Consider the following 25,776-nt stretch of genomic DNA (forward strand, 5'->3'; position numbering starts at 1 on the left):
CCGTTTTCTCTGTTTGATACTCTGATAAAACATGGGTTTTTGACCAATCAGAGAGCATGCAGAGTCCTATCTATATTATAAATAATAATAAATTTTGTTACCGAGCAAGAATGATTGTATTTAGTCAGTTTTTTATTGCAAAAGCTACTGTATTTTATCTATGGCGATAACTAAAGTGTATGATATGAAAAGTCCTGTTTGAACTTCTCGTTATTTTAGTTGTGGAGGGGGCTGTCACATCCATGCAAGTGATGCTTGTTTTTTTCAGCCAGACCCACTCAAGGAGAGCGTCTGGCAACCAAAGTACTCAAATATCAGAAGACTTTCTGCTATTTTTAAACCAGGCCATTACAGCCTTGAAAAGGGATAACCCATACCACAAATTAAATGATCACCAACATTTCTGAAAATAATTCAAATAATTCTCAGTTCAGAAAAATTGAATTTCCCACATAATGAGACTGCAGAAGCAGCGTTACGGCATGCTTTATATTAAGGTCTCTTCTACAGTGCAAAAAGAAATGATGCACAACCTTGTGATCTAGGTTAAAGAAGTGGCATTACAAAATATGTAAACTCAGTGAGAAAATTCAATAAATCAACACGACGTTTCTTAACTGCATTTTTTTTTAGGCTTATCCAAAGAGGGCCCTTCATATAAACAAAAGGATGAGCATTTTGCACTGTAAGAATGCTACTCCTTTTGTATATCAAGGGCCTTCTGGATAATCCTAAACACTAAAAAGGTGCCAAGTGTCTATGGTTTAAATGTCCCAGCCATAAAGGGACTGTCCATTCACGCCTTGGCAGAACATTTACGCCAGCATAAGCAGAACACTAACTCTCCACCCATCTTGCCCTTAGCGACACAAGCAAATCTCACTCTACATGCTGCAATTTTGTTTAACCATGACGTAAAAGTGTGTCCTGCAGTTGTGAATTCCTTGCATTCTATGTTCCTAATTACTGCTCTCTTTGTTCAATGTATTAAAAATTAGAATCCACTTTCAAGGCAGTAACTATGGTATGTTGTTAATGGAGCACGACGTCTGTTTACAATGAGCCATTCAAGGTGAGATCATTCTCTATAAAGTTATTGTTAAGTCTATTTCAAAGGTCAACAAACTGTAAGCTTCATTTTCTTAAACCTAAAACATTTTTGCTTGTTACCTTCAGAATGATATAACTAATGATTGATAGCATTGGTGCAGTTTAACACAAGTTAGGGTAGGCTCTTCAGTAGTATAGCTCTTTCTACCAGCTTACCAGCTGACGAACGTCTGCAGATAAAAGCTCAGACAACTGTTCAGAAACCACTTTGTGTTTGAATGCAATGTGGTTAGTACGTATTGTAATTGATTTTTTTCCCTCTCTCCCTCCCTTTGGAGACAGGGTTGGTTGGGTGTATCCTTTATCTAGTAAACTAGTGAAACAATCTCAGATCGTGTAGAGTGCAATGTATAGCTGTGATACAGTAATCACAACACAGGTTCTCACACCTGCTGTCCTCTCCCAATTTGTATTGACCTTGGTAGTCAGCTGGGGCTTTCCCCTTACAGAGTATTAATGGGCAGAAACCTTGACAAGACATTATATTTTAATGCCACCAACTTAAATATATACTACCTCAGGGAAACTTTAGGCTGAATATTAACTTTTTGGTATCTTTCATGGGGACAATTAAAAGGAGAAATAAATATGTTAAATAAATAGGTGAAGCAATACGTTTCGTCTCTTTATTTGAATCCTGACAAAAACACTAAAGTAGTTTAAAAACAGTACATGACATTTCTTCAATCGAGCTAGGGGTAATTCCAAAAGATACCAGTCATAGTAGCCTTCTCTGCACCAAACAGGGAGAAGTGAGTTAACCAAAAATTAACAGCTGCAACATATAAAACATCCAGATTATTGAGAACTTTGCCTTGAGAACAAATTCTGCAGAATTGACTGGTGAAGGTCCCATCCAGTGTGTTATATCCCATGCTTAGCAACAGTTGAACATCAACATCTGCTTTGTTGAATGGTCATGAAGACAGGGTGTGGAGTAGAAGAAAACAAATTGCAGTGATAATTAAGATCTTGCAGAAATGAAATATGCCATACAGGTTACCAACTGGTGAACAAATTGATCAGGGTTTCAGTTTACTGGGATGTGATTGGCTGTGTACACTCAGAGGTGGTTCAAGTTGCTAACAGCAAAATGATAACTATAATCCCAGTGTCTGGAGTAATAATTGGGTCCACTCTCAAAGTTCTTTAAACCATAAGATTTATTTCCATCTGTTGTTAAGATTAAAATCGAGATCTTAGTGTAATTTGAAACCACTACCACCACAACAACAGCAATCAATGAAAAGGAGATTTTTTTTTTTGCAAACTAGGATGTTTTGGAAAACTGAACTGCTCTTAATTCACAATAACAATCACCATAGGTACTGGGATATTAGGCATGAAAATTTACTAACCTTCAGAAATAAAAATGTAACAAGCACCCTTTATTTTACGCTCTGCACAATCTACCTTTTTGTGGGGCTTAGAACCTGACCTACCTTTCCTTTTACTCTAGCCCACCTGCCGAAACTTATCGACTGGTAACCATATTTACATATTATGTTTGCAACCAATACCAGAAACATTATGTTAGTAATGAAATGGCTAGCTATTCATCTGCAAATGTTTAAAGGAACTGAAAATAAACAATGGTAAGGAAACCTGTCTTTTTCCCCCATGCTTTTCATTATATTTACGTAGCACACTGGCTTACATTGAGTATTCTTTAGAATAATTAAATCAGTATCAACTTGTTAAACATTGTACAAATTTTTCTGCAGTCCGAATTCTCAAAAACCCTTTCTTCTTGTCTAATTTGTAAGCAGCTAACCAGTTTTGACTCTTCAGGCACATATTTACATCATAATCTTCCTAACAATATTATAAATATATAACTATTAAATTAAAGATCTGTCAATTAAAAATGTAAGTTGACAAGCTACATCGTACACACCACCCAATTACCTTTTGTGACATTTCTACAATACCTAAAAGAATTTAGGGTTTATTCACTGTCCAAACAGAACAGCCACACCCATGTCACAACGACTTGTTGCCATAGAAGGCATTAGTGTCCACTCCTGAACTAAAGGATCATAGCTTTCAAATGTGTCCAACAGTGACAAACCATCATAGCCACCCACTGCAAACAGCTTGCCACACATCACAGCTGTCCCTACATAGCACCGGTTTGACTTCATTTGTGCAATACTCATCCACTGATCATTACATGGACTGTAACATTCCACAGACGACAAATGTTGGGTGCCATCATAGCCTCCAACAGCAAACAGCTGCCCATCAAGAACTACTATTCCAGCACCTGTATGAGAAGGAGATCAGAGATGCATGACACCAATATATCAAAATGGTTGAATAAAGTGCAATGGAATAATCATTAAATAAATGGTGATATGTGCTTGGAGTATACCACAATATCTACATTTACAAGGTGTTATTATTTGAGACTAGTTAGTTATATACAAAACCATCTCATTTTGTAAGTATGTTCCACACCAAACATATCCAAACCAAAATGAAATGGCTGAATTGTGTATACCCTGTTTCAGACCAAAACAGTTCAAAAACCATTCCCTTTGGAGCACATACCTGTAAGGCTTATACGATAGAGTACTCCATCCCCCAGGAGAGAGTAAAAACAAACATGTTATAAAATCAATATACTGTTGCACAATGAAACTACACCACAGGTAGTTTTCAAACAATGTGGTTCTGGATTTGAATGAAAATATTGGCAGATCAACAGATTTGACAAAAAATAGCATGGATTGGTGGATTCACCTCCCTCCTTACTGGAAGGCCCCATCCTATCACGGAAGGAAGACCACGTCCTATCACGTGTGAGTACAAACTTAATCCAATCACAGCATGTGAGTCCAAGGTGTACATTAGCTACACTAAAAAAAGGATAAACATACGAAATGCATGCAAAATACTCTACAGAACCCTCCAAAACTTGGAGATATGCCGTATAATTACAACACATAACTATCTTATGCTTTATCCTTAACTTCAAATCACACATGCTGGAGAAAATAAGCATTATAGCCATCATAGAAAACACAGTGTCAAGCTGTGTACAATGGGATTGAAGACTTTATGCTCACCATTCGCTGGTGGCAAAACTACCTATCACAATTAAGAATTCTTGCTCCGCCAAACGAGTATATAATATCAAAAAAATATGCCAGGTGCGAAGTGTTACCGAGCATTGGTCTCTACCACTCCCTGCTATTGGCAACTGATGAGATCCAGAAGGATCAAAACCGCAGTATTGCCTGATCTACAAGGCTATGAGCCTCCTAACAAAAGAGGGAGTTACTGGGACAAACTCCTTATAATATCTTTCAGACAAGACTGTTTAAATTTAACATAACTGAAGGAGGCTAAAGAAGTGAGCGACAATGCTGCAGACAGATGGTCAGAACTAATTCATGACTTCAACCAGGCCCGGGTTGTTCGAAAGGTGGATAATACTATCCACCGGATAAATCACTATCCCAGCGGGTGGCCAAGTTTGTTAATATTGTTAACATTTATCCACTGGATAGTGATGTATCTGGTGGATAGTATTATCCAGCCTTCGAACAACCGGAGCCAGCAGTTCACAATGAACTTCTTTTACTATACCTGATCGCCTGGTACTCATTGGGGCCAAACCAGTCCACTGTCCTGTTCTGGGATCAAACCTCTCAATACTGTTTAAAATACTGTTTCCATCATATCCACCCACACAATACAGTATGCCATCAAGGTTAGCAAGGCCAGCTCCTTCTCTGGGGGCTTGCATCTCACTAACAAGGGTCCATCTGTCAATTGTTGGGTCATAGCATTCAACACTGGTATGCCTTGTTGTACCATCAAATCCTCCAGCTACAAATATTTTTCCTTTGTTTTAAAGTAAAAAAGGGGAAAAAAATCAACAAATTAATATTCTTAAAGATTGAAATCAGCTTTACATTGGTAAATTAATAATAGTTGGCCATAAAAATAAGCTAAATAACAGAAAAGTCATCTTGGCACCATTATCAAGTGAAGAATGCAAAGGAAAGATAATACTACTAAAAGTGAATGTGTGAAATAGAATGAATTAATTGATACTTAGAAAAAAAAAATTATATTAAATAATATAAATGACTGAATCCAGCAAAACTTGAATCCAGAATCCAGAATCCAGAATCCAGCAAAACTTTAGCACAGTTTTAACACTTCTGTCGTTAACAATGGCCTCTGTGCAGCTCTATTTACTGCAGACAAATGGCTTGTTGCACACAAATGGCTTCTCTGAGTCTCAGGGGATGTTTAATTTGGGTCAAATTTGTCAAAATTCCAAAGCAAAAATTTGAAATTTAGCTTACTGTGCATCTGCTCTCTGATAAAGTACACTGTTTCAGCCAATCAGAGTGCACATTATATGGAATCTTTATCATAACAAAGGTTATTGATGCACCAGTCTTTACTGTTATGTTAGTTGCTCTTGACTTTGGATTCATTATACCTGCTAATGCTGTTGCGCCAGCCAAGCCTCGTCTCTGTAACATTGGAGTCATAACTGACCACTGGGCTGTTGATGGATCAAAACACTCAACAGTATTGAGACGACTTGAAGCATCATAGCCACCAATGGCATACAGTCTACTGTTGAGGGCCACTGAACTTAGATAGCGTCGTTTCCTTGTCATTGGCTGCAAAAATGTTAATAATTTATTATCACCATAGTATGACTTACTAGTAATGGCCATCATCACTAATGGCAACATATAATATTGAAGAAATACTGTGTGGAAATAAGTTGTCAGTCTGCTACAAAACAAAATCAATCTGTAAGTGTTGTAAACTACTATGGACATGTTTACTCTCACCAAAAAGATATGGGTTCCATGTTGGCATAGAATATGATCAAGCTTGCATCAAGTGAGATAATACCCATCTGGTACATAAAAAATTAATATGTATATAATTTTATTTCAAGTGTTTGAAGATCAATTGTAAAGTTTTCAAGAGATGACAAGCTTGCTTTTCAAATTTAAAATAAATTATAACCAACATAAGATTCTTTGAACAAAAAATGTATTTATTAAACAAACCCTACATTTTCTTTCAGAAGTAAAAAAAATAAACTCATTACAACATAAGAACACAGTCCAATGTGACATTGATGCAGTACAATTTTATATTCATCTCTGTGTTAATCACGGAAGGGGACAGTAATCAGCAATATTATACAAAATAATTAAATGTAATATTTTCAACAGTTGAATTAAAAAAGAAGGGATAGGGGTGGGGGTACAATATTGTGGATTAGGAAACCATATGACACATTAAATTTGTCTGGGCCTTAAATTTCTTTGGTTGGTAGTCACGTCACCATTATCACACCCTGAAATACTTACAGTGAGGACACTCGAACCTTGAACACTTGACATTTTTTTGTACATTTTGTTAGTGAATTAAGAATGAATGTGCTTCATGTTAACAAGAGTAATTAGCATGTTCGCACTTTAAAAATGCTAGTCTTGTACATTATATGAAGAGCCTTGATTCTATAGTCACCAAACCAAATGTACAAAAAAGTAAGACAAAGTTGAGCTCCTGATTAAATTGAGGGTCCCTTCTAAACAACATGTTCAACTCTACTTACTACTAAGTAAACATGTTGTCCACAACTGAGCTTTTACACAGTCACGTACCTGTATAACAGACCACTGGTTTGTTGCAGGGTCATACTTCTCAACAACATCAACAGGAGATTGCAAATTTCCAAAACCTCCCAGTACATACATGACTTCAGATAGGCCAACCCTTGACTTGGTTCGACAGTTCTGCATTGAATAACGGCATTCAGGCCTTAAATGGAACCTCTTAGCTTCATCTACAAGGTCTCTACAATCAAGGCTCTGTCTTATCAGTTGCTGTGAAATCATCAATAACAATATTGTCAGTAATTTTAAATTAACTGCAACATTAAATTTTAGTCCAGTAAACAACATTTAACTGGGATAAAATACACGTATGTGTCAAATTTCTCGTAGTTTTTTGATAAACAATTTCTTGTGGGTACACTGTGCAAAATTGTACCTACATCTAATTTGTTTTATGTCAGTCAGACAAAAACCATTCTGCTCATAACGACAGAGGTTAATTGTTTGTTATTTGAGCAATCAAATAACATAGGTCTACACAAAATTTGTAAGATTGTTTTATTTGAAGCAAGCAATTCAAGCAAGCAGAAAGCGGAATCATTATTATATATTAATTTGGCTAACAAAACATGCTGTCACTGATGATACTCATGATGATAACATGGTCGACTAATGGTTTCTTACTATAGTTGACTCCTAGTAACTTGAAGTCTTGGTTACTCTAATCTGGTGTTAACATGAACGAAAATTAATTTCCCCTGGATTTGCCCCTTACATTTACTGTAGTTTTACCTCCAAGGTCTCAAACCCTTGATAATTTGAAAATCCCACTAGGTGAAAGGGGTTTGTTTTTTCCCTTCAGGTCATTTTCTTTAATTACCAATAAATTCTCGAAAACTCAAATTCCTTTCTCAAAATGAAAATGAGTCAAAACATACTCTAAAACATGAAATTTAATTTGAAAATAATGCGCACAACTGTGTTCGTGAAGTGTCTATAATATTTAACAACAAAAGCAAACAATAAACAACAACAAAAACTTTTATTTCATCCCAGAGTTAGAAACAATTTATTACTAAATTAAAAACCAAAGGGAAAGGGGTGCTGGCTACCCTAAATAACCTGAGAGTTAAAAATGCGAGATGGCCAGTTAAAAGAAACATAGTTATGATTATTTTACATGTTAAGGTCAGGGACACAAACAAACAAACAGAGACACACAAAATAATAGATTGAAATAAAAAAGTTGTAATAAGTTAATAACCAGTAGACTAAAGTTCTTACATTGCAAAACAGTATTTTTATCAAGAGAAATGTTAGTATGGATATCTAATAATATTAATAAAGTGGTGCTTTATTTTCTTTTTAAACAAAGACAATGAAGATGATTTAATTCATATCTTCATGATGGAACTCCATACTGATGGACCTGGAAATCTTGTATTGCATATTCCATAATTTGCTCTTGCTTTTGGAAGATAATAAGACTGTTTTGCAGCAAGCCTTGAGTTATAATTATGGATCTGTGTTATTTCAGTGAAGAATATAAATAAATATATTAATTTTCTTGTGCTATTAAGCTTCTTGGTGTTGTGTTACAGGTCTATGACGTGGTAGCTGCATAAGCACTTGATTAACAAAATAAATGAAGGAACGAACAAACAAACAAACAAATGAGTAAATTACAAACCAACAAACCAACAAATGAACAAAGGAATAACTGAATAAACAAATGAATGATTAATGGAAAACAAGTGACCTACATAATGTTGCTCCATTTATTGTTATTGTTTGAACAATAATTGACAAAGGTAAACAACACCTTGCTTTTCGCTCTAATTTTTGTTCATTTGTTTCTATCCCCTGATAACTCAAACTCCTGCTATGTCTGTAATTCAAACCTTTTATGATTTCCCCATGACAGTTCAAGTTATTGGGAGTCAACCACGTAGAGTACAGTGGATATGACATTGGTCAACTGTACTTAAAAAAACTTGTCAATATTCATACCAAATTTGATGTTCACTACAAGACTTAGTGAGCAGATTCACGACAATCACAAGCCAAGCAAACTAACATAATTAAATTATCAAATTATAATAAAGTTAGGCAGCTGAGTTTACTTGCCTCGCTGTCGACTATATCTGTTATGTACCGTGGAGTGAGAAGAGGCAAACGAACAAATTTCAGCATTCCAGGCAACATATCCTTTCTCTTCTTTTTATCCTGCTTGATCCAAGAAATCACAGCTTCAAAAACTGCCTCCTCAGATGGCACCTGGTTACAGAGAAACTTGTAAGTAAAACTTGTGCTACCCCTTAAGATATTGCATACCATGCACTGTGTGTCCACAAAAATACAGGATGCATAGTTTTGAGGCCTTAAGGTATCAATATACCCCAAAACCCCAGCAACGTGTATATTATAGTTTCTGGAGCTTACCCACTTGTGTCTGGTTATAACACAATAAACATTCCAGACATAATATGTTTGTATGTATTGGTGTTCAATATTTGACAGTAAGTTTGACAGTAATACCTTTTATAGCAGATGATTAAAATATAATTTGAGTAAAAGAATTACAATTAAACAGTCAAATTGAGTGTGATTTATTTAGTAATTATTAATAGTAATTTGACTGATTGGATTACAAATTTTCAGGGAGTAATCAGGCCAGCAATTTCAAATTTTGACGAGTGTGCAGCGCGAGGCCGATTTGAAATTATGAGTACAATTTCTCTCTGAAATGTATGACACAAGGTCCAATTACTAATTAATTGTATCATTAGTTCGTATAGTGTGATCGTCCGGGTGAGTGTAGTTCTGAAAAGAACTGTTGTTGGTTACTGACGTTTTGACAACCTGAGCGGAAGTCATCTTCAGAGTCAAGTGAATAGTGTTTGTCAGTTGATGATGTTATAAGTCTGGTCCGTTGAACGCAATTGGTCAGTATAGCCATGATGGTATTGGCTGAAAGACTCGTGTTAAGTTTGTCATCAGTCATTGGTGGGTTTCAATCTGTCTATTGTTAGTCAAATAGGTCGGTTTTAGGTCTGTGTATTTTTAAGTCTGTTTGTCGGTTTTGTCTCCGTTGTGGATAAGTCATTTGTAAGGCGCCGTAGTTGTTGACATCTGTTAAGAGGCATTTGTTCTAGGTTAGTGTACCAGCTTTCCAGAGTCAGTCGTTGAAAATAGTTTGCACTGTAGGTTAAGCACTGAGCAGAGTCCCAGTCAATGTTGTGGTTTGTCAGTTGATGATTGTTTGGTAAGCCGCGACAACAATGAACTACGAACGACAGTGTACAGAAAACCGACTCATACCGACAGATTACTTGACGAATCATCCTACAACCCGACTTTACACAAAGCCATGACTATAAAGACTTTGATGAGACGAGCGCAACTAGTTTGTGACACACCGGACAGCTTATGCAACGAAAACAGATACCTTGAATGTGTTTTTCACAAAAACAACTACAATGCTGACTTTATTCGACGAAACATTTACTGACCTACTGAAGCTGATGCTACGAACAGGAACCTTACACCTGTTACTACAGTGACTACACCCTACATTAAGGGCACTTCTGAGACCATCTCATGGATCCTACAGCCCTACAACATTCGCGTAGCCCACAAACCTACAACTACGTTACAACACTTACTGACCAACGTGAAAGACAGAGACGGACCTAACAACAGACAGAGAGCAGTTTACAAGATCAAATGCTCCGCCTGCCAGCTGGCTTCCTACATTGGTGAGACTGGCAGAGACCACAACATTGACTGGGACTCTGCTCAGTGCTTAACCTACAGTACAAACTATTTTCAACGACTGACTCTGGAAAGCTGATACACTAACCAAGAACAAACGCCTCTTGACAGATGTCAACAACTACCGGCGCCTTACAAACGACTTATCCATGACAGAAATGAAACCGACAAACGGACTTAAGCTTAACAATACACGCACCTAAAACCAACCTATTTGACTAACAATAGACGGATCGAAACCCACCAATGACTGTTGACAAACTTTATACCTGGCGCAAATTTGGACACTGAATTATCCGTAGAAGTTTTCGTAGCGTTGTACGTCTGTACGCTTTAGTTTTATTAATATTGACTATATATGCAAGTTTCAAAAGTTAACAGTCTCATGTAAGGCCGTAGAGTCGTAGAGTCGTAGAGTGGTAGATCCTTATAGCTTTATACTGCTTATTAGAGATATAGAGCGAAAATGTAATATTTTATTTATCTAAGCTACATGTATAATTACAACAACTGTTCATTTATTGTTTTTCGAAACGCAGAGTTATATTGCCCATTTTCCTTTCGAGTACTTAATTAGATGCAAGCTATATCATTTTCCATGATATTTTACTGTTATATATCTGTAATTTATAACTCTACGGATCTACTTGGTACAGCCGTAGAGTCGTAGAAACAGGTAATGTATTTGTTTTGTTTTTACTGCTACATTTATCCCATTGTTCTTGTAGGTGCAGCCGAAGCATTTATGTTCCATGTATAAAGTTGTACCCACTTTTATGCATTTACCTCGCTACGCCTCTATGCCGGTGCTGCTCTGCGCCTGTAAGGCTCTACGTAGAGTTTGAATGAACCTTCCCTCAAAAGTTTACTTACATTGTAAAACTCCCCTCAAACGAGCTTATTAATTGCAGTGACAGACATTGGTTCCAAATTCTATCAAATCTTTTTTTTTCCCCATAGGTGATATTTCCATAACATCCTTTATTTTCTATTCAGTTTGAGGGACGCTTGTTCACCTCATTATTGTGGTACCATACATTACGCTACAGTGGAAATTCATCCCTTGATTTCAGAGTTACATTATTGCTTTATTTAGCTGCCATTACATGCAGAAAATCTTTATAGATAAGACGCTTATGCTTAAAACTGTTCATTTTTTTTTTTAGCATTTACTTGTTTGTTCCCATTTTCCATTTGCCATATTGGCTACACGCACAAGTAATGCCCTCATATCTAAAGGGTTTACTGTTACACACAGGTTGTTTGCTTGCTTTTTTGTTTTTTTCTTTTCTTTCTTTTTTTTTTTTGTTGTTTTTGTTTTGGCCTTTGTAGGAGTATGCACTCTTTTTTCTTTTTTGTTTTTGGCTGTTGTTGTTAAAAGTGTGACAGGCCTGACATGACTCCCGCAGGTTTCGTGATGTTGTATATAATTAGTTTGACCTTCATAGTTTTGCTCTAACGAGTATATCTTTTAGAGATCTGCCTCTTATGTAAGAGATAATGGGTGGCTCCCGAAAAATCTCTCGAAGTAGGGGTTGTTTCTCGATGATATGCCATTTGCTCATTAAAATCTTTTTGAGATTTTGCACTAATGGGTTGTATTTTCTGATGAAAGGCAATATGATTTTTCGCACGTTCTGTTTCTCCCGTAGCGCGTATTTTCTCTCTAAGAATTTGACTTCTGCGAGGGTCTTTTCAACTATGTTGTTTGGATAGCCTCTGTCGCGTAATCGCGACTTGAAATTATTAATGCTTTCTTCAAAAAGAACTTTTGAAGAGTTAGTTCTGAGAAGTCTGAGGGCTTCCCCTTTGATGAAGCCCTTCGCTACACCAGGGGCATGACAAGAAGAGAAATACAGGTACTGAAAGGTTTCAGTAGGTTTGAGATGTGTGCGAATGTCTAAGATTGACTCCTCGTAGAATCTTTCGCCTTTAAATACTGTAGTGTCTAGGAAGTTTGTATCTTTCTCTGATATATTAGCCGTGAATTTAATGGTAGTATGATGCCTGTTGGCTTCTAAGATAAAGAGATCAATCTCTTCTTTTGTTGTATCCCACAAAGAAAATATATCATCGCTGTATCTTTTCCACTCGATTGGTTTTGTTTTGCTCTTGTTGATGATTTCGGTGTCAACTGCGGACATAAAGATATTGGCAAAAGCAACTGCCATTTTAGTACTCATCGCAGTGCCGTGAGTCTGAAGGTAGTCTCTTCCACAAAATTGGAAGGAGTTCTCCTGAAGTATAAGTCTAAGCATTTTCCTTGGCGCATTGGTTGGTATTGGAATTTCTCCTTGATAGAATGTTTCGTATGCTTTGCATACAGTTTCGATACCCTCTTCTTGAGGGATGTTGGTGTACAGGCTGGTAACGTCTAGTGATACCATAATTGCATTGTGTGAGACTTTCGTCTTTTCTACGAAATTGATGAAGTCTTTTTTATCCTTGAGATACGATTTTTGTGATTTTGCTATTGGCTGGAGGATGTAGTCTACAAATGATGATATTTGTTCTGTTGGACCATCACAACCTGATATTATACGTCTTCCTACAGGTGCAGGTTTGTGAATCTTTGTAAGTGTGTAATTATTTTTCTTCTATCATGATGTTTCTTGTTTTTAACTTTGCGCTTTTGTGTTTCCCTGCCCTTTGCCGTTTCATCAGAAACAAAACAGCGATAAGATTTATCTTCTTTATTCTGGTTTTCTTCAAACTTTTTCATCAATACATCAAATTTCTTGATCCTCTGCATCAGCGTGTTTGCTAATGTAATTACATTCTCTCTACGTGCCTTAGGCTTATTGTTTCTGGCTGCAAGTGGCCGGTTTTTGATAAGTTTCTCATTATCAGTTTTCCTTGCCTTGGCCAGGTTCATTTTCTGCTCTGTTTTTCTTAGTTTGTTCTTGTTGCATTCTATTATCCTGTAATGGAAACATGTTAATGCACCAATCAGCTTTTGTTCGGCGTCCTTTCTGATGTGGTTTATGTCCTGCTTGAAGTCTTCGTCCAGCACGATGTTTGCTCAAACAATGTATCGTAATGATTTTGGACTTGTTTTCTTTTCAGTGTACGCCTTTAGCTTCTGGATAGAATCTTCAGATTTTTCGATTTTCTTCTTCAAGGCTATGGTGCTGTCGTCATATCTTGTTCTTTTGCTGGTGACTTTAGGGCTGTACGTCTCTGAGGGGCGTTTGCGGGTTGGCGGTCGTTGGCCACTCTCCAGCTCGTCTTCACTGTACAACAGCTCTTCCACGTTTACGGCGTTAATTTCATTTGCGAGTGCTAGCGACGATGAATTGCTCTAACATGCACATGATATGTAAGTTGCAATTTCACAACATAAAAATAATTGCTTAGAGTGGGGACAGGAGAATTGCGTGTGTAAACGGGGTTTGAAACAAGAAGAGGATTATAGGTGGAAAGATGAAATGTTTTAACGATTGATATACTAGAAGAAAATTTCTATAATGCTCTCTCGCTTTCCATTTTATATTGTGTGGAATCAGCAATAGCCACCTGCAATAACAAAATCTCTTTTTAAGAGTAAGAACTAATGTATTCGAAAATATCAAGCAAAAAGTACCGATTTGTGTAACAAGATTGTTATAGCAAGACTTGGAAGGTGAGACTTTATCCCCTTCTAATACAATCGTTGGGAAATTATAAAGCTAAATACGTTACAAGTTTCCGTCTATTTTAAAAGTAAACTTTTACAAAGCGAATGCTCTGAGAAAAAGTGGTGAACCATGCATAAGGACCTTTTGGCTAAAAACTACCCTGGCGACTTTTAAAACTTTGATAGCAATCGAAGTGATGGGAGTTCAGGAACAGTAATGGTGTAATACAGAGCCGGAATGGGTAATAGGTGATCGGAAGATTATGATTTGAAAACATTGAAATCTTTGGGAAAGATACATGATTTCAAAACGTAGAGAAAATGGAAGGACAAGGAGTTTGACCGCACGATATATACGATAAGGCCAAAAAGATGTTGTAAGTAACAGCCTGCGAACCAAGTAGCTTACATATCAAAAAAACACAGATCCGAAAACAGTATATTGCTACAGATGATTAATGAAAATTACAAGGCAAGGGTTTCGCTGTTGGTACATAAATACGTGTGGAAAGAAAAAAAGTGACCAAAACTCAACGTAAAGAACCAAAAAAAAAAATAATAAGGTTCGAAGACGCAGCATACAAAATTACAAGCACATAGTTTAGAGTACAACAGTAGAGGCGTAGAGGCGTAGAGGCGTAGAGGTGTAGAGGCGTAGAGGCGTAGAAATGTAGATGCGTACGGCATAGAAACATAGAGGTGTAGAAACGTAGAGGCGTAGAAACATAGAAACGTCGAGGCGTAGAGGCGTAGAAGGGCATAAAATTTTAATAAAAAGTAGATTAGTGTAAAGAAGTAATTTTAAAGAAAAATGTAGACACAATAGCGGTAAGGATATATTACAGTAGGAAGAATAAGGGAAGAAAAATTTAAGTTTTAACTAAATATATATTAGGAAAAGCAAATTAACCAAAAAAGTATGAATAAATTGAACTGTAAATTTCAAAGGATGGATGAGATAAACCTCAAAATGGGATTAAATCGTCCGAAAAATAGCAGCACATTATGCAGCAACATTACAAGGAAAAAATCATACAAGAAAGTGAGAAAGTTGTCGAGAATCCGTTTGCATGTGTCATTTTGTACATTGTGGAATAAATTGGCAATAACAATACATTGGTTGCCAAGGCAACACAAACACGCAATAGGAAAAAAAACAAGGGAAAATTAAAAATAGGCCAAGAACGTGCCACAAAAGGCTGGCGAAAAAGAAGGCTAGGCCAAATAGTGTGTCCAAATCTGACCCACACTTGACAAACTTAACATGAGTCTTTCAGCCAATACCATCATGGCTATACTGACCAATCACGTTCAACGGACCAGACTTATAACATCATCGACTGACAAACACTATTCACTTGACTCTGAAGATGACTTCCGCTCAGGTTGTCGAAACGTCAGTCACCAACAACAGTTCTTTTCAGTTGGATACCCATAGATTATGTGACAAGTAGACACACAGAAATCCAATCACGATCAATAATTTTCTGTAGATACGATAAGGTTAGTGTTATTATTGTTGCTTCTAGTAGGAAATATTTGTTGGATTTCAGTTCTACAGCTCACAAGCTGAGATCAGTAGCACTAGTCACGATTATATATTTGATACATTTTGAATCTTAGTTTAACTTCCTTCTCATTAAGACTAGAGTATTTGACTACAGTCGAGCCCCTATTAAGCACCAACCATTGGGTAAATGGGAGGTGCCCGCTTAATAAGGGTTGGCTGCTTAATGGGGGTTTGTATACTTTGAAAATTTTGACCATCGGTTAATTGCTAGTTCACAAACAAACACCATGTCAAGACAAACATGATAAACATGTGTTTGAATGTTTTTCATCAGTCATCACTTTCTATTTTGGACTCTTATCTGTCATCGCCTTTCTCAAATTGTGTAGTTATTAATTTTTGGGTGGTTGCTTTATAGGGTAAAGATAATCAAAAGGCAGCCACGGCCATCTAATAGAGGTAGCCAGTGAATAGGGTTTTATTTTACCGCCAACAATTTTGGGACTTTGATAACTGGCTGCAAAAATAAGGGGTGGTCGTTAATAGGTGGCTGCTTAATAAAGGTTTCATTGTAAAACTACAAAATTACTACTTGCAACTTTTGTATTAACTACTGTTTACTTACAGTTAAGTTGTCACATTTTATCAGTGATACGACATCTTCAGTATCAAGTTGCAGGAACTCTTCACTATCCACAAGATCAACAAAGTGTTTTAGGATATATTTTTCAGCTGCTTTCCTCAATTCTTCACATCCATGAGTCTCTGCAAATGTTTTAATGCCTAAACAGTTTGATGGATCTAACTGTTGTTCCAGAAATTCACAACAGGCTTTCTGAACACCTGCAAATAATAAACAAATTAAGACGGATTCCACTCAAAGTTCCGAGCAACAAGTGCAAAAATTATTTACTAAAAATCTACTCATAGCATGGTAACTTTTGGAATACTATTTACAGCAACTCACTTTAGTTCAGTTCTCTAAGTGACCCCACGATTAAATTCTCAAGCATTCTTGCAAACCTTGCAAGAATGCTTAAAGCATGTGTTATTGTGTTTTTAACTAACACGAAACGTCTGTTTTAACTGAAATATGGATAACTTCAAATTCAATTTTTTCACGCTGAGTCAGCTTGAGCGCTTAAGTCTTCAAAGATTATTTTTAACTGTATTCAAAAGATTACCATGTCATGAGGTTTTTTTGGTAACTTAGTTTTTGCCGTCATTGCTCGAATGTTCTGCAAAAATCATTTTACATATATATTTATTTTTAGTACGAGTAAAATTGAGAAGCAAAATTTCATCATGGTCTTCCCATTTCAGTCACTCAATTTGTTTTAAAACTCTTTTGAAAATGAAGACTGTGTCACATAACTGGTTCATTCAATGTAGGACCTAAATGTAGTTATAGGAGAATCTTGGTTCACAATACTTGTCTCATTAGCATAAAAGACACTGACAGTTTTTGATGGAGCTACAAAAACATTAATTCTGAATATTGAAAGGGTGCAGCATGATTAACAGTCTCAAGGAATTTGAGCCTGATGTATTGAACATTTTTTGTGCTCATTAGCACTTTTGCAACCCAGAAATTTTGTAGTTTTTGAATTAAGCCAATTTCTCCTCGAATATTAAACCCAAAGTGTGTCCACACCTTTCTGGGAGACGTGGTGACCTCATGGTTAGTGCGCTTGACTCTGAATTGAGTAGTGCAGGTTTGGGCCTTGGCAGCGGACATTGTGAATTTGTTCTTGGGCAAGAAACTTTACTCTCACATTGCCTTCCTTCCCCCAGGTGTATAAATGGGCACCAACGAATTCAATGCTAGGGGTAACCCTACAATGAAGTAGCAACATTCCATCCAGGGGGAGTCACTTTATGCTAAAGAAACTGGGATAATCTCCAACCTTACAGGGCCACTTGATTCTTATGCAGACTTTTCCTATGTCCACACCTTTGGTTCTCTTTTTTGGGTATTTGCACAGGTGGCACAATTTCATTTTAATCTGAATTTCATTTGAGCTACAACATATGTGATCCTACACAGGAAAACAGGGATAAAGGTGATAACACGCTCACAACACGCTAACACAGCACGCTTAGTGTGTCCTAAGACACGCTTTATACGCATATTTAATTCATAGCACAATGAAGGACACACAACAATTGGTTTCGAAGATGTTAACACGCTAGACCTTTTGTTTTAATTAGCATGCTAACCGTAACACACTTAGTGTGTGAGATAGCACGCTAGAACATGCTAGAAAGTTTGCGATCTCGCTCTCCAAAAAGTTGGACTTTTATTATTGAATTTTTTTACTCTAAAAGCTTCTAAATTAGCGACAATTAATAAATAGCAACAAAGAGTGGGAGAAAAACTTGGCATCCACGTTGGACAATGAACAAAAGATACTATTATTCTGAATAACCTCAAACACAAGTAGAACATTTTTAAACAAACTTATCACCTTCCTTCCTTTGGAAACAAATACAGCTGGAGAAGTTGCTGTCTCCGATTCTCATCAGTGCCGAAGAAAAATTATGCATTAGTTCTCAGGTTAAACAACAGCCAAATATTAGGATTTGTATGGGAAAAACGGTTATATTCTTAAGTCTAAGAAAATCAAAAGGAATATAAATAAAAATAAACCTACCTCACATTAAGTGTGCATTTCCTTGGTTCCAGTGGGGTTTTTAGGCTGATTTAATTGGATCGTTTTTAGCTTGACTGCTTTGTCCTCTCTTCCTTCATATTTTTTAGGAAAAGTTTTACAACACAAGCAGTAAAACATGTGACGTGCAAACCTCAGAAACAGTTAGTTATTGTGTTTACTATGTTACAATGCTGTCAAATTATGCTTGGCACCCGCAGAGATCAGGTGAGATCCATGAATGCTTAATTGTATCAAGTCTTGCAAAAGATTGTCTAGTCTTATAATGGCACCTTTCTAGATTGGTTACACCCATAGACTGTCTAGCTATAAAAGCACCATTATGCAGTGTAAAAGAGCTTAACTTTGGTGGCATGCTACATTTACATGTACTCAGTAAGCTTTGTTCGAAAGTAAAGAAAATTCCCACCCTCCCTCCCATTGTGGAGGACTTTGTTTGTCGATAAACCTGGGACACACCTCCAGTCTTTGGGTAGGGACTTTCTCAAAGCTTTGGGCAGTGTTTTGCCCCTTTCATTCTTAATGTGCACCTGCCAATAGTCTTGTCTGATTCAGCGCTGGCTTCCTCAGCGCCAGGGAAATAAGTAAGGCTTTCAAGATCACGCATTCAAATTCCACTAGCCAATACTCTTGTAGGATTGTGTCACCCCACCTTAGGCCGAATTACATTGTGGTTTTCTCTATTTGCTGAAGATACATGAGCTATAACAATAATGGGCTATAATAACACACAAAAGTGAACTCTCACAGAACAGGGACATTAAGCCAAGTACAAATATACTGGTAACCATTTTTCCCCACACAAATCCTCATATTGCGACTGTTGTATAACCTGAGAACTACAAGGGACGCTCATTTGCGACCTTAATTGTGCCACCTGTGATATTATCACATTTATATAATTATGTATTCTTCGATCTATCACTGAACAGATGCACAGCACCATGTGATCTGTCTCTTATAAAATAAAGAAACAAAAACATGAAAATAAAGTTAATGACATCATCGGTCTGTCCTCCAATTGATTACAAGAACCAAATAAATCAAAAATGCAAGAATAACTTGACTTATTATAATTATAAATATAGAGCATTGAGCACCATTAACTACTTAATAACCGAGAGTGAGGTCGTTATGGGAAAATCTCAAACTGAGGCCTTGCCGTATTGACCTTGCTATCGCTCGGTCAATACGGTAGGCCGAGGTCTGAGATTTTCCCGTAACCACCGAACAGTCGAGGTTATTAAGTTGTTTATTATATGGCTCATGAATCAAAGAAAAGGAAAAAAAATTATTTGAGCGGAAGTCGGCAATTTACATCCAGCGATGCGTGCATTTACCGATTCATTCATGGTCTCAAACCCAGGGCAAAACTACACAGTCAGTGAACTTTACGTATTCCGTTAAAAACACACATTTCTTTACGGGAAAAATGATTGTCACAGCCTCAAAAAGGTATTTTAGCATCGTGGTGCCACAACTTGATGGGGGAGTTTTTCCGACTTTTGTGGCGAAACGTCAACGCACATAGAAAAGACAGACAGTGCTTCAAAATAGTCCAAACCAATGGTGTTTCGGTGAAAGAAAATACTAATGCTTCAGAATGTACTGCTCAGAATAAGTCGATCTTCACCGTTCGCTTTCGACAACACATCTTCGCCTTCTTCATTCTGGGATTTATGGATGAACTTTTCAAGCCTTGTGAACGTCCAGAACTTCCTGCAGTTATCAGAAATACTGCTACCAACAGAAACCGCCCAATTGTTTACATCTGATGACCCTGAAAGCTGATTTACACTTGCTTGTGTTAAAGCGATGGAATCTTTTTGATGAGAACTGTGGCGGAGTTCAATATTTCAGTAATTGTTGTGACTAAGACGATAACTCAAAGTTTCTTTGTGGTGTTCTGCTCAGGATGCATGACAGATCTGCCGATGGTGTTTTTCACTTAGCGATTTTAGCTTTACCCAAGACTCGGTAAACTTTGATTGTTTTTCACTAGTGCTCACCAAGGTTACCGGCTGGTAAGTCAAAAATGACTTCCATATAAATTTTGTCAAGGAAAAATCTCTACACTTTTAGCTGCTCAGATTAATTTTACTTTCTCTTACTGTTTTTAATCGGCTTGCATCGTTTCAATGCGCTTGAATTTTCAGAGCCGGGCTCTTCCTAATTTGCATAATCCATAATCAGCCCATGGGCATTACGGCTGCATAATGACCGCTCAGATCTCGCTCTTAGCCAATCAGAGCGCGCATTACATTGGCCAAAAGCCAAAGCCATATAATAAAACCATTTAATGCACTTATAAAATAATTATTAGTTATTTATTTTAACGAGACCTGTAGTTACTATTTCATCTATGTTATAGACTGTACATGCTAAACAGCCTGAAAGTGTAAAAACACATACCTGTCAATTGCAATAAACATGCAGCAGGGAGCAAAGCTTGTACATTTTCAACACTAACTTGAATTGACTCAGTATAGACAAAGTCCAGAATAAACTCCATTGTATCAGAATCTAACCCATGAAGTTCAACCACAGACTTGTGACTTTCTTCCATGTCACCAGTAAACATAGCACAGAAGTAGTCGCTGCAAGCACTCAGTATAACACGATGAGCACAGAATTCCTTCTCTCCCACTTTTAGAGTAATGTCACACAGCTTTTTCTCCTTCCTAAGCCTGTTTATAGATTTCAGGATGTGATCTGAATGGCCACATGTTAAAACCTTGACATGGGTGTCAGGATCCTGTGCAGAACTAGCCATTATCAAGGTACAGGTACACCTGTCAAAACCAATATCAAGAAAATATAAAACAAACTGTGTTAAAATATATAAAAAAAAGGAAGTGTTTAACAGAGCATCATGTCATTTATGAGGCCCAAGTGCTTGTAACTAGTACTAGAAAGACGGTGCTTACGGTAAGGTAGCGTACGAGAGCATCTCTTTTTTTAACTCTTATATGAATCAAGAGCTGAAAAAAACTGGATGCTGCAGAAGAGGCAGCATAGCCAAGTGGCTAGGGCACCAGACTTGCAATCTGGAGGTCACGGGGTTTAAGTCCCGCTCTGACCACTTAGCCGGAGTTGTTTCTCGGGAGACACTAGTTCAACTCCTCGGTCATGCTTGTAAATAGCCAACTGGTCTACCTCCCGCCAGTTGGGGTTTTTAATCATGTTATGTTCATTTGCATTATTTGTTTCACAATTTGAATTTATTGGCCCTGAAAAGCCCCATTGGGAGAGTGTTCAATTAAAAATATTTATTTATTTGTTTGTTTGTTTATTTACTTATTTATTTATTTATTTGTTTATGCTCTTACAGGCTAATTGTAAGGATTGTACCAAACCAAATAACCATGATACACAATTTATTATAATACTGGTTTGTTTTGGATTTATATGCCTTGACCAAGTTGAAAATATTTTGTGGGAGAATGACAGTCTGGGAAATATGGTATTTTTAAGTCTGATTCCCCATTCTAAACACATACAGGTCTTCTGAAAAGAAATGGAGCAGTATGTGCACAGCATTTCCAAGGTAAATTGTACAGCAAAACTGGCTATTATTGGCAAATTATATCACCAGAAGAAATATTTTGATTCGTTTATTTGAACTTGAAACAATGACTGAATTCTGGAGTCACAAGATTGCTTGGATTTTATAGAAGGGATGGTAGGGGAGAATGCATCAGTTGTTGTCATGTGTAAGGCATGTATATGAGTAGTAAAGTAGGTGAGTTATCCAGTATACATTCAAACACACTGCTAGTACACTTTTTCACCACTGGTGATAGCTGGGTTGAGGATCTGAAATTTTCAATGAAATTTAAGTGGTGGCCTGAAAAACAAATCTGACTCATGTACTACTCTTTCTCTCTATAGGAAGACTTTTTTGTGACATATGTTAAGCAAAATTTTTAGGACTAGTGATTAAAATAGCTGTTAAGACTACTAGGGATTATAGCCAAGTTGAACAAAGTCAGCTTGGCTTTCAATAAGATTTCAAGTTGATAGCTGCAAAGTATTGGAAACAATGCAACCCTGAAAAGTAACAAAACTAGACAATTGAGATAATACAACAACTGGTCATTAGTAAGGGACTTTGTGCTCATATTTCTACCAGTGAGAAGACAGAAAAACATTGTAGTCAGTATAAGGCTAGTACACTTGCTACCCTGTGAGCAGTTGGTTTCTCCTACCACAAACGAGAGAGAAACCACTGCAAGCAACTGTCGCTAAAAGTGTTTGTACAACGCTGGTCACTGAATACAAATTTCTCACCAAAAGTGCTGGCCCAGACCTTCATCAAAGTGTTATCTAGTTTGTGGTCTAAATCTTAAGTCCAAATTTAACACTTTCATACCCTCTCTTGTGTGTGATCGCTGATCTCATTAAGTGCAATACTGTAACCTGCCACTTATATGCCCTGGGCTTAAATATGGGTCTATAACCAGAGGGGGTTACAAGCAGAGGGGCCTGTAAGCAGCAGTTTATGGTACTCTGAACAATAATATGATTTCACCTGGGAGAATACGATTAAAGGTGTGTTTGTAAAAGCTGTTTCAAGTGACTGAATGTCATCAAAAGTAGTAAAAGAAGCATACTCAGTGCACTAGAGGAAGAACTTCCAGTGATGAACAGCAGTCTTGAAGAATCATGAAATGTCTTTCAACATGTATCATAACCATTTGCAGTGGACTTGGACTTTGATCACTACACAGCGGGCTCACTCAAACACAGCTGAGTTATAATGGTGAGTGTATGTGACTTGTGTGCAAACCTTAAACAGCTTCCAAACTAGTTTTACAAGTTCAATGATAATTCATTCATCCATGGCTGGACAGAGGTTAACTGAAAGGAACAAACCATTGCTCACAGTACAGTGGTTTCTCTCTCGTTTGGCATAGGAGAAACCAACTGTGCACAGGGTATACAGTCACAGAATCCAATTTTTATTAAATATTGCAACTGATTAACAGCAGTCAAGTCCTTGTGAATTGGACACCCTGCACTGCAAAGCTCCCAATGCTTCTTTCCACCATTTTTGGTCTGCACATGGAGGTAACGTTACAAATTTGTGCACAAGCGGGGAGGGATTTGGCTCACTTGAAAAGTGTAGGGTTTTATGTGTTTTGTACTGGGGGCAGTCAAGAAATTTAAAATAAACAAAAAGAGATGTCTTTTAAAATCCGAAAGCTGACATTGCCAAACTCAGAGGGGATGAGCGAGTTGACGGAGTCTAATTACAGCTTTGACATACTGCACATGAGCTTAAAACTACAATAATATACATGTTTCAAACTTTGGCATATCTTTGGTATGGAATGTACGAGTAATATAATTGGTAATCAGTTTGATTATAGAAGGAAACGATACATAAATTGAATGCTTTGAAGAATGAAATAAACTTGCTCTGACAGCCCACATCACACAAAAATGCATACCAACTACAGTCATTGTGCAAGTCTCAATAAAATGTCTTATTTCTCTTCTTTCAGTAACTAAGAAATACTTTACCTTCGACAGTACTTTCTTTCTTCTGATTTCCTAAAAACCAGGAAAAGACTATCCTAAAGAGCAACAACATCCACGATCGACTCCACGATTACATTGACGCTGTTTACAATCTTCAGCCTCGAGCCGTGCTCTTCGGTCAGCGGTAAGTACCTACCCCCTGGAATAACACGTAACTAGGCAAGCCTAAAAGCGGAGCTACGGATTGCAATAACTAAGTCAACTAGCCATAGAGGAGAAAATGGGGATTTGTTTATTCTTGGATCAGAAACTCAAACACTGGTCAATTGTAAGCATGTAAATGTTCAGCGTGTGGTTTTGCTACTTTTTCTGGTTAAATTTTAACAAACCATACCCATTAAGCATAACCAAGATTGAAGAAATTACGTACGCAACAGGATTGTGCGAGGAATCAACCTTGTTCCCTGGGCTTTCCCAAAATTGGGAGTGGAGCCTGGTTCCCAAATGAGGGAAAAGAACCAGAATTTTTTAAGGTATGGGGCTCTGCTCTTGAGCCCTCCGTGCGCTGGAGCTCCGCTAAAATTTTTCCAAGGTGGGAGGGGGAAGCGGAAAGCGGGGAGCGGAAAGCGGGGAGCGGGGAGCGGGCAGTAGAAATACTACCGGTATAAACTCAGGTGGTAGTCCCACTTACCCGGAAGACACTTACGACTTACCCTGAAGTCTCCCGACCTCCCCTCTTTCTTTACCAGACCCCGCTCGTTGTTTGTAGCCTGGCCGCATTTTTGATCGTCCCCATTGACTAAGAGCCTGGAACAGGCTATTTTTCACACAGAGCAAACACCTCGTAGGTCTGGTACCTTCTGGTGATCTGACTCGTCCCTGATTTTAGCATCAAATTCATTTGCATCCCCACAGCTACTCGTTTTTCCATACCTAACATGAACAAAGTCAGCAAAGGATACGAGCTCCTAGGGGATAATGCACCAAATCGAAAAACATTAATTTGAACATGTTTGAAGAACCTTAAATAGAATACAATTCTAACTTAACGCGTAACATCTAACTTAACGTGATCAACAAAGTAGAATTCTCGAGTTATAGCCTAAATGACGCCTCAAGCTGGTAGTGCAGGCTACCCCCCTCCCACGTAGTGTAAGTGTAACCCATGGTAACAGGTCGTTTCCATAAATCCGAATGGCTGTATTGATTCACACCATTCTTTCGACGACGAAACAAAGTTGATTATTCTAAACGCCGAAAAAACCGGAACACTGTTGCGAACATGACCATGAAACATTCCCATGGGAAATATATGAAGGATCATCTAACATTTGATTGACGTGTGTACTTCTCTTGACCAATCCGTTTTTCCCGCACAGTTTTTAAACTTTGCAGTGAGGTTTTCTATACATTGTTTGGCCTTCTGTTTTAAGTTTGAATTATCTCAAACTAGAGAGAACAAAAGTGGTGAAAATCATTGGTATTCAAGAGAAATTTATACTTCGGTCATTTTTAATCCTGGGTTAGCATTAACTAGCTTCCGAACAAACCGGCCCAGCATGATCAGGTTGTTTGAAAGAAGGTTAACGCTAACCCAGGATTAAAAGTTAACCGAAGTACAAGTTTTTCTTCTATGCAAATGTTTTGCACTGTTTTTGTTTTGCGTATTTTGAGAGTATTCAAACTCAAAACACAAGGCTGAACAATAAACAGAAAACCTCACCGCAAAGTTACAAAACTGAAATCAAAATTCTGGGTTATCCTGGGTTAGCTTGATTGGGCTTTGAACAACCCAGCCCCGATTACAACAAGTCACCCTGACCTGAGCCAGCAATCCAATCGAAAACCAGCACTTGGTCAGTGGTCAACTTTGACACAATATGTGACCTCGATGAGCTCTAAACTTGAGCCCGTGATATGGTCGTGATACTGGTCAGTGGATACCTTGTTTTGACACGTGTCAATTGACTATAACATGGATGTCCGTTATCAAAGAATGCTCTA

At 37.4% G+C, this 25,776-nt stretch overlaps 1 protein-coding gene across 1 annotated transcript; it reads right to left on the bottom strand.

Annotated features, from left to right (window-relative positions):
• Positions 1–1,579: 1,579 nt before the first annotated feature.
• On the bottom strand, positions 1,580–24,807 carry LOC145467682 (kelch-like protein 12). Its single transcript, XM_081451284.1, has 8 exons — positions 23,815–24,807; positions 20,701–21,080; positions 16,242–16,459; positions 8,844–8,993; positions 6,765–6,986; positions 5,573–5,759; positions 4,705–4,962; positions 1,580–3,376 (listed from the first exon to the last, which is right to left on the bottom strand). Exons 2-8 carry the CDS (start codon positions 21,059–21,061, stop codon positions 3,063–3,065), a joined length of 1,710 nt encoding a protein of 569 aa, XP_081307410.1. The 5' UTR covers positions 21,062–21,080; positions 23,815–24,807; the 3' UTR covers positions 1,580–3,062.
• Positions 24,808–25,776: the final 969 nt, after the last annotated feature.

Source organism: Orbicella franksi, chromosome 14, assembly GCF_964199315.1.
Source record: "Orbicella franksi chromosome 14, jaOrbFran1.1, whole genome shotgun sequence".
Classification (NCBI taxonomy): domain Eukaryota; kingdom Metazoa; phylum Cnidaria; class Anthozoa; order Scleractinia; family Merulinidae; genus Orbicella; species Orbicella franksi.

What these genes read in the sequence shown, in the direction of transcription:
- LOC145467682 (XM_081451284.1), bottom strand. Translation starts at nt 21,061, where the DNA reads ATGGCTAGTTCTGCACAGGATCCTGACACCCATGTCAAGGTTTTAACA. An exon ending in TAAAATGTGACAACTTAACT is followed by an intron (nt 8,994 to 16,241) that starts GTAAGTAAACAG and finishes CTCTGTAACCAG; the next exon opens with GTGCCATCTGAGGAGGCAGT. An exon ending in TGGCGCAACAGCATTAGCAG is followed by an intron (nt 4,963 to 5,572) that starts GTATAATGAATC and finishes TTTAAAACAAAG; the next exon opens with GAAAAATATTTGTAGCTGGA.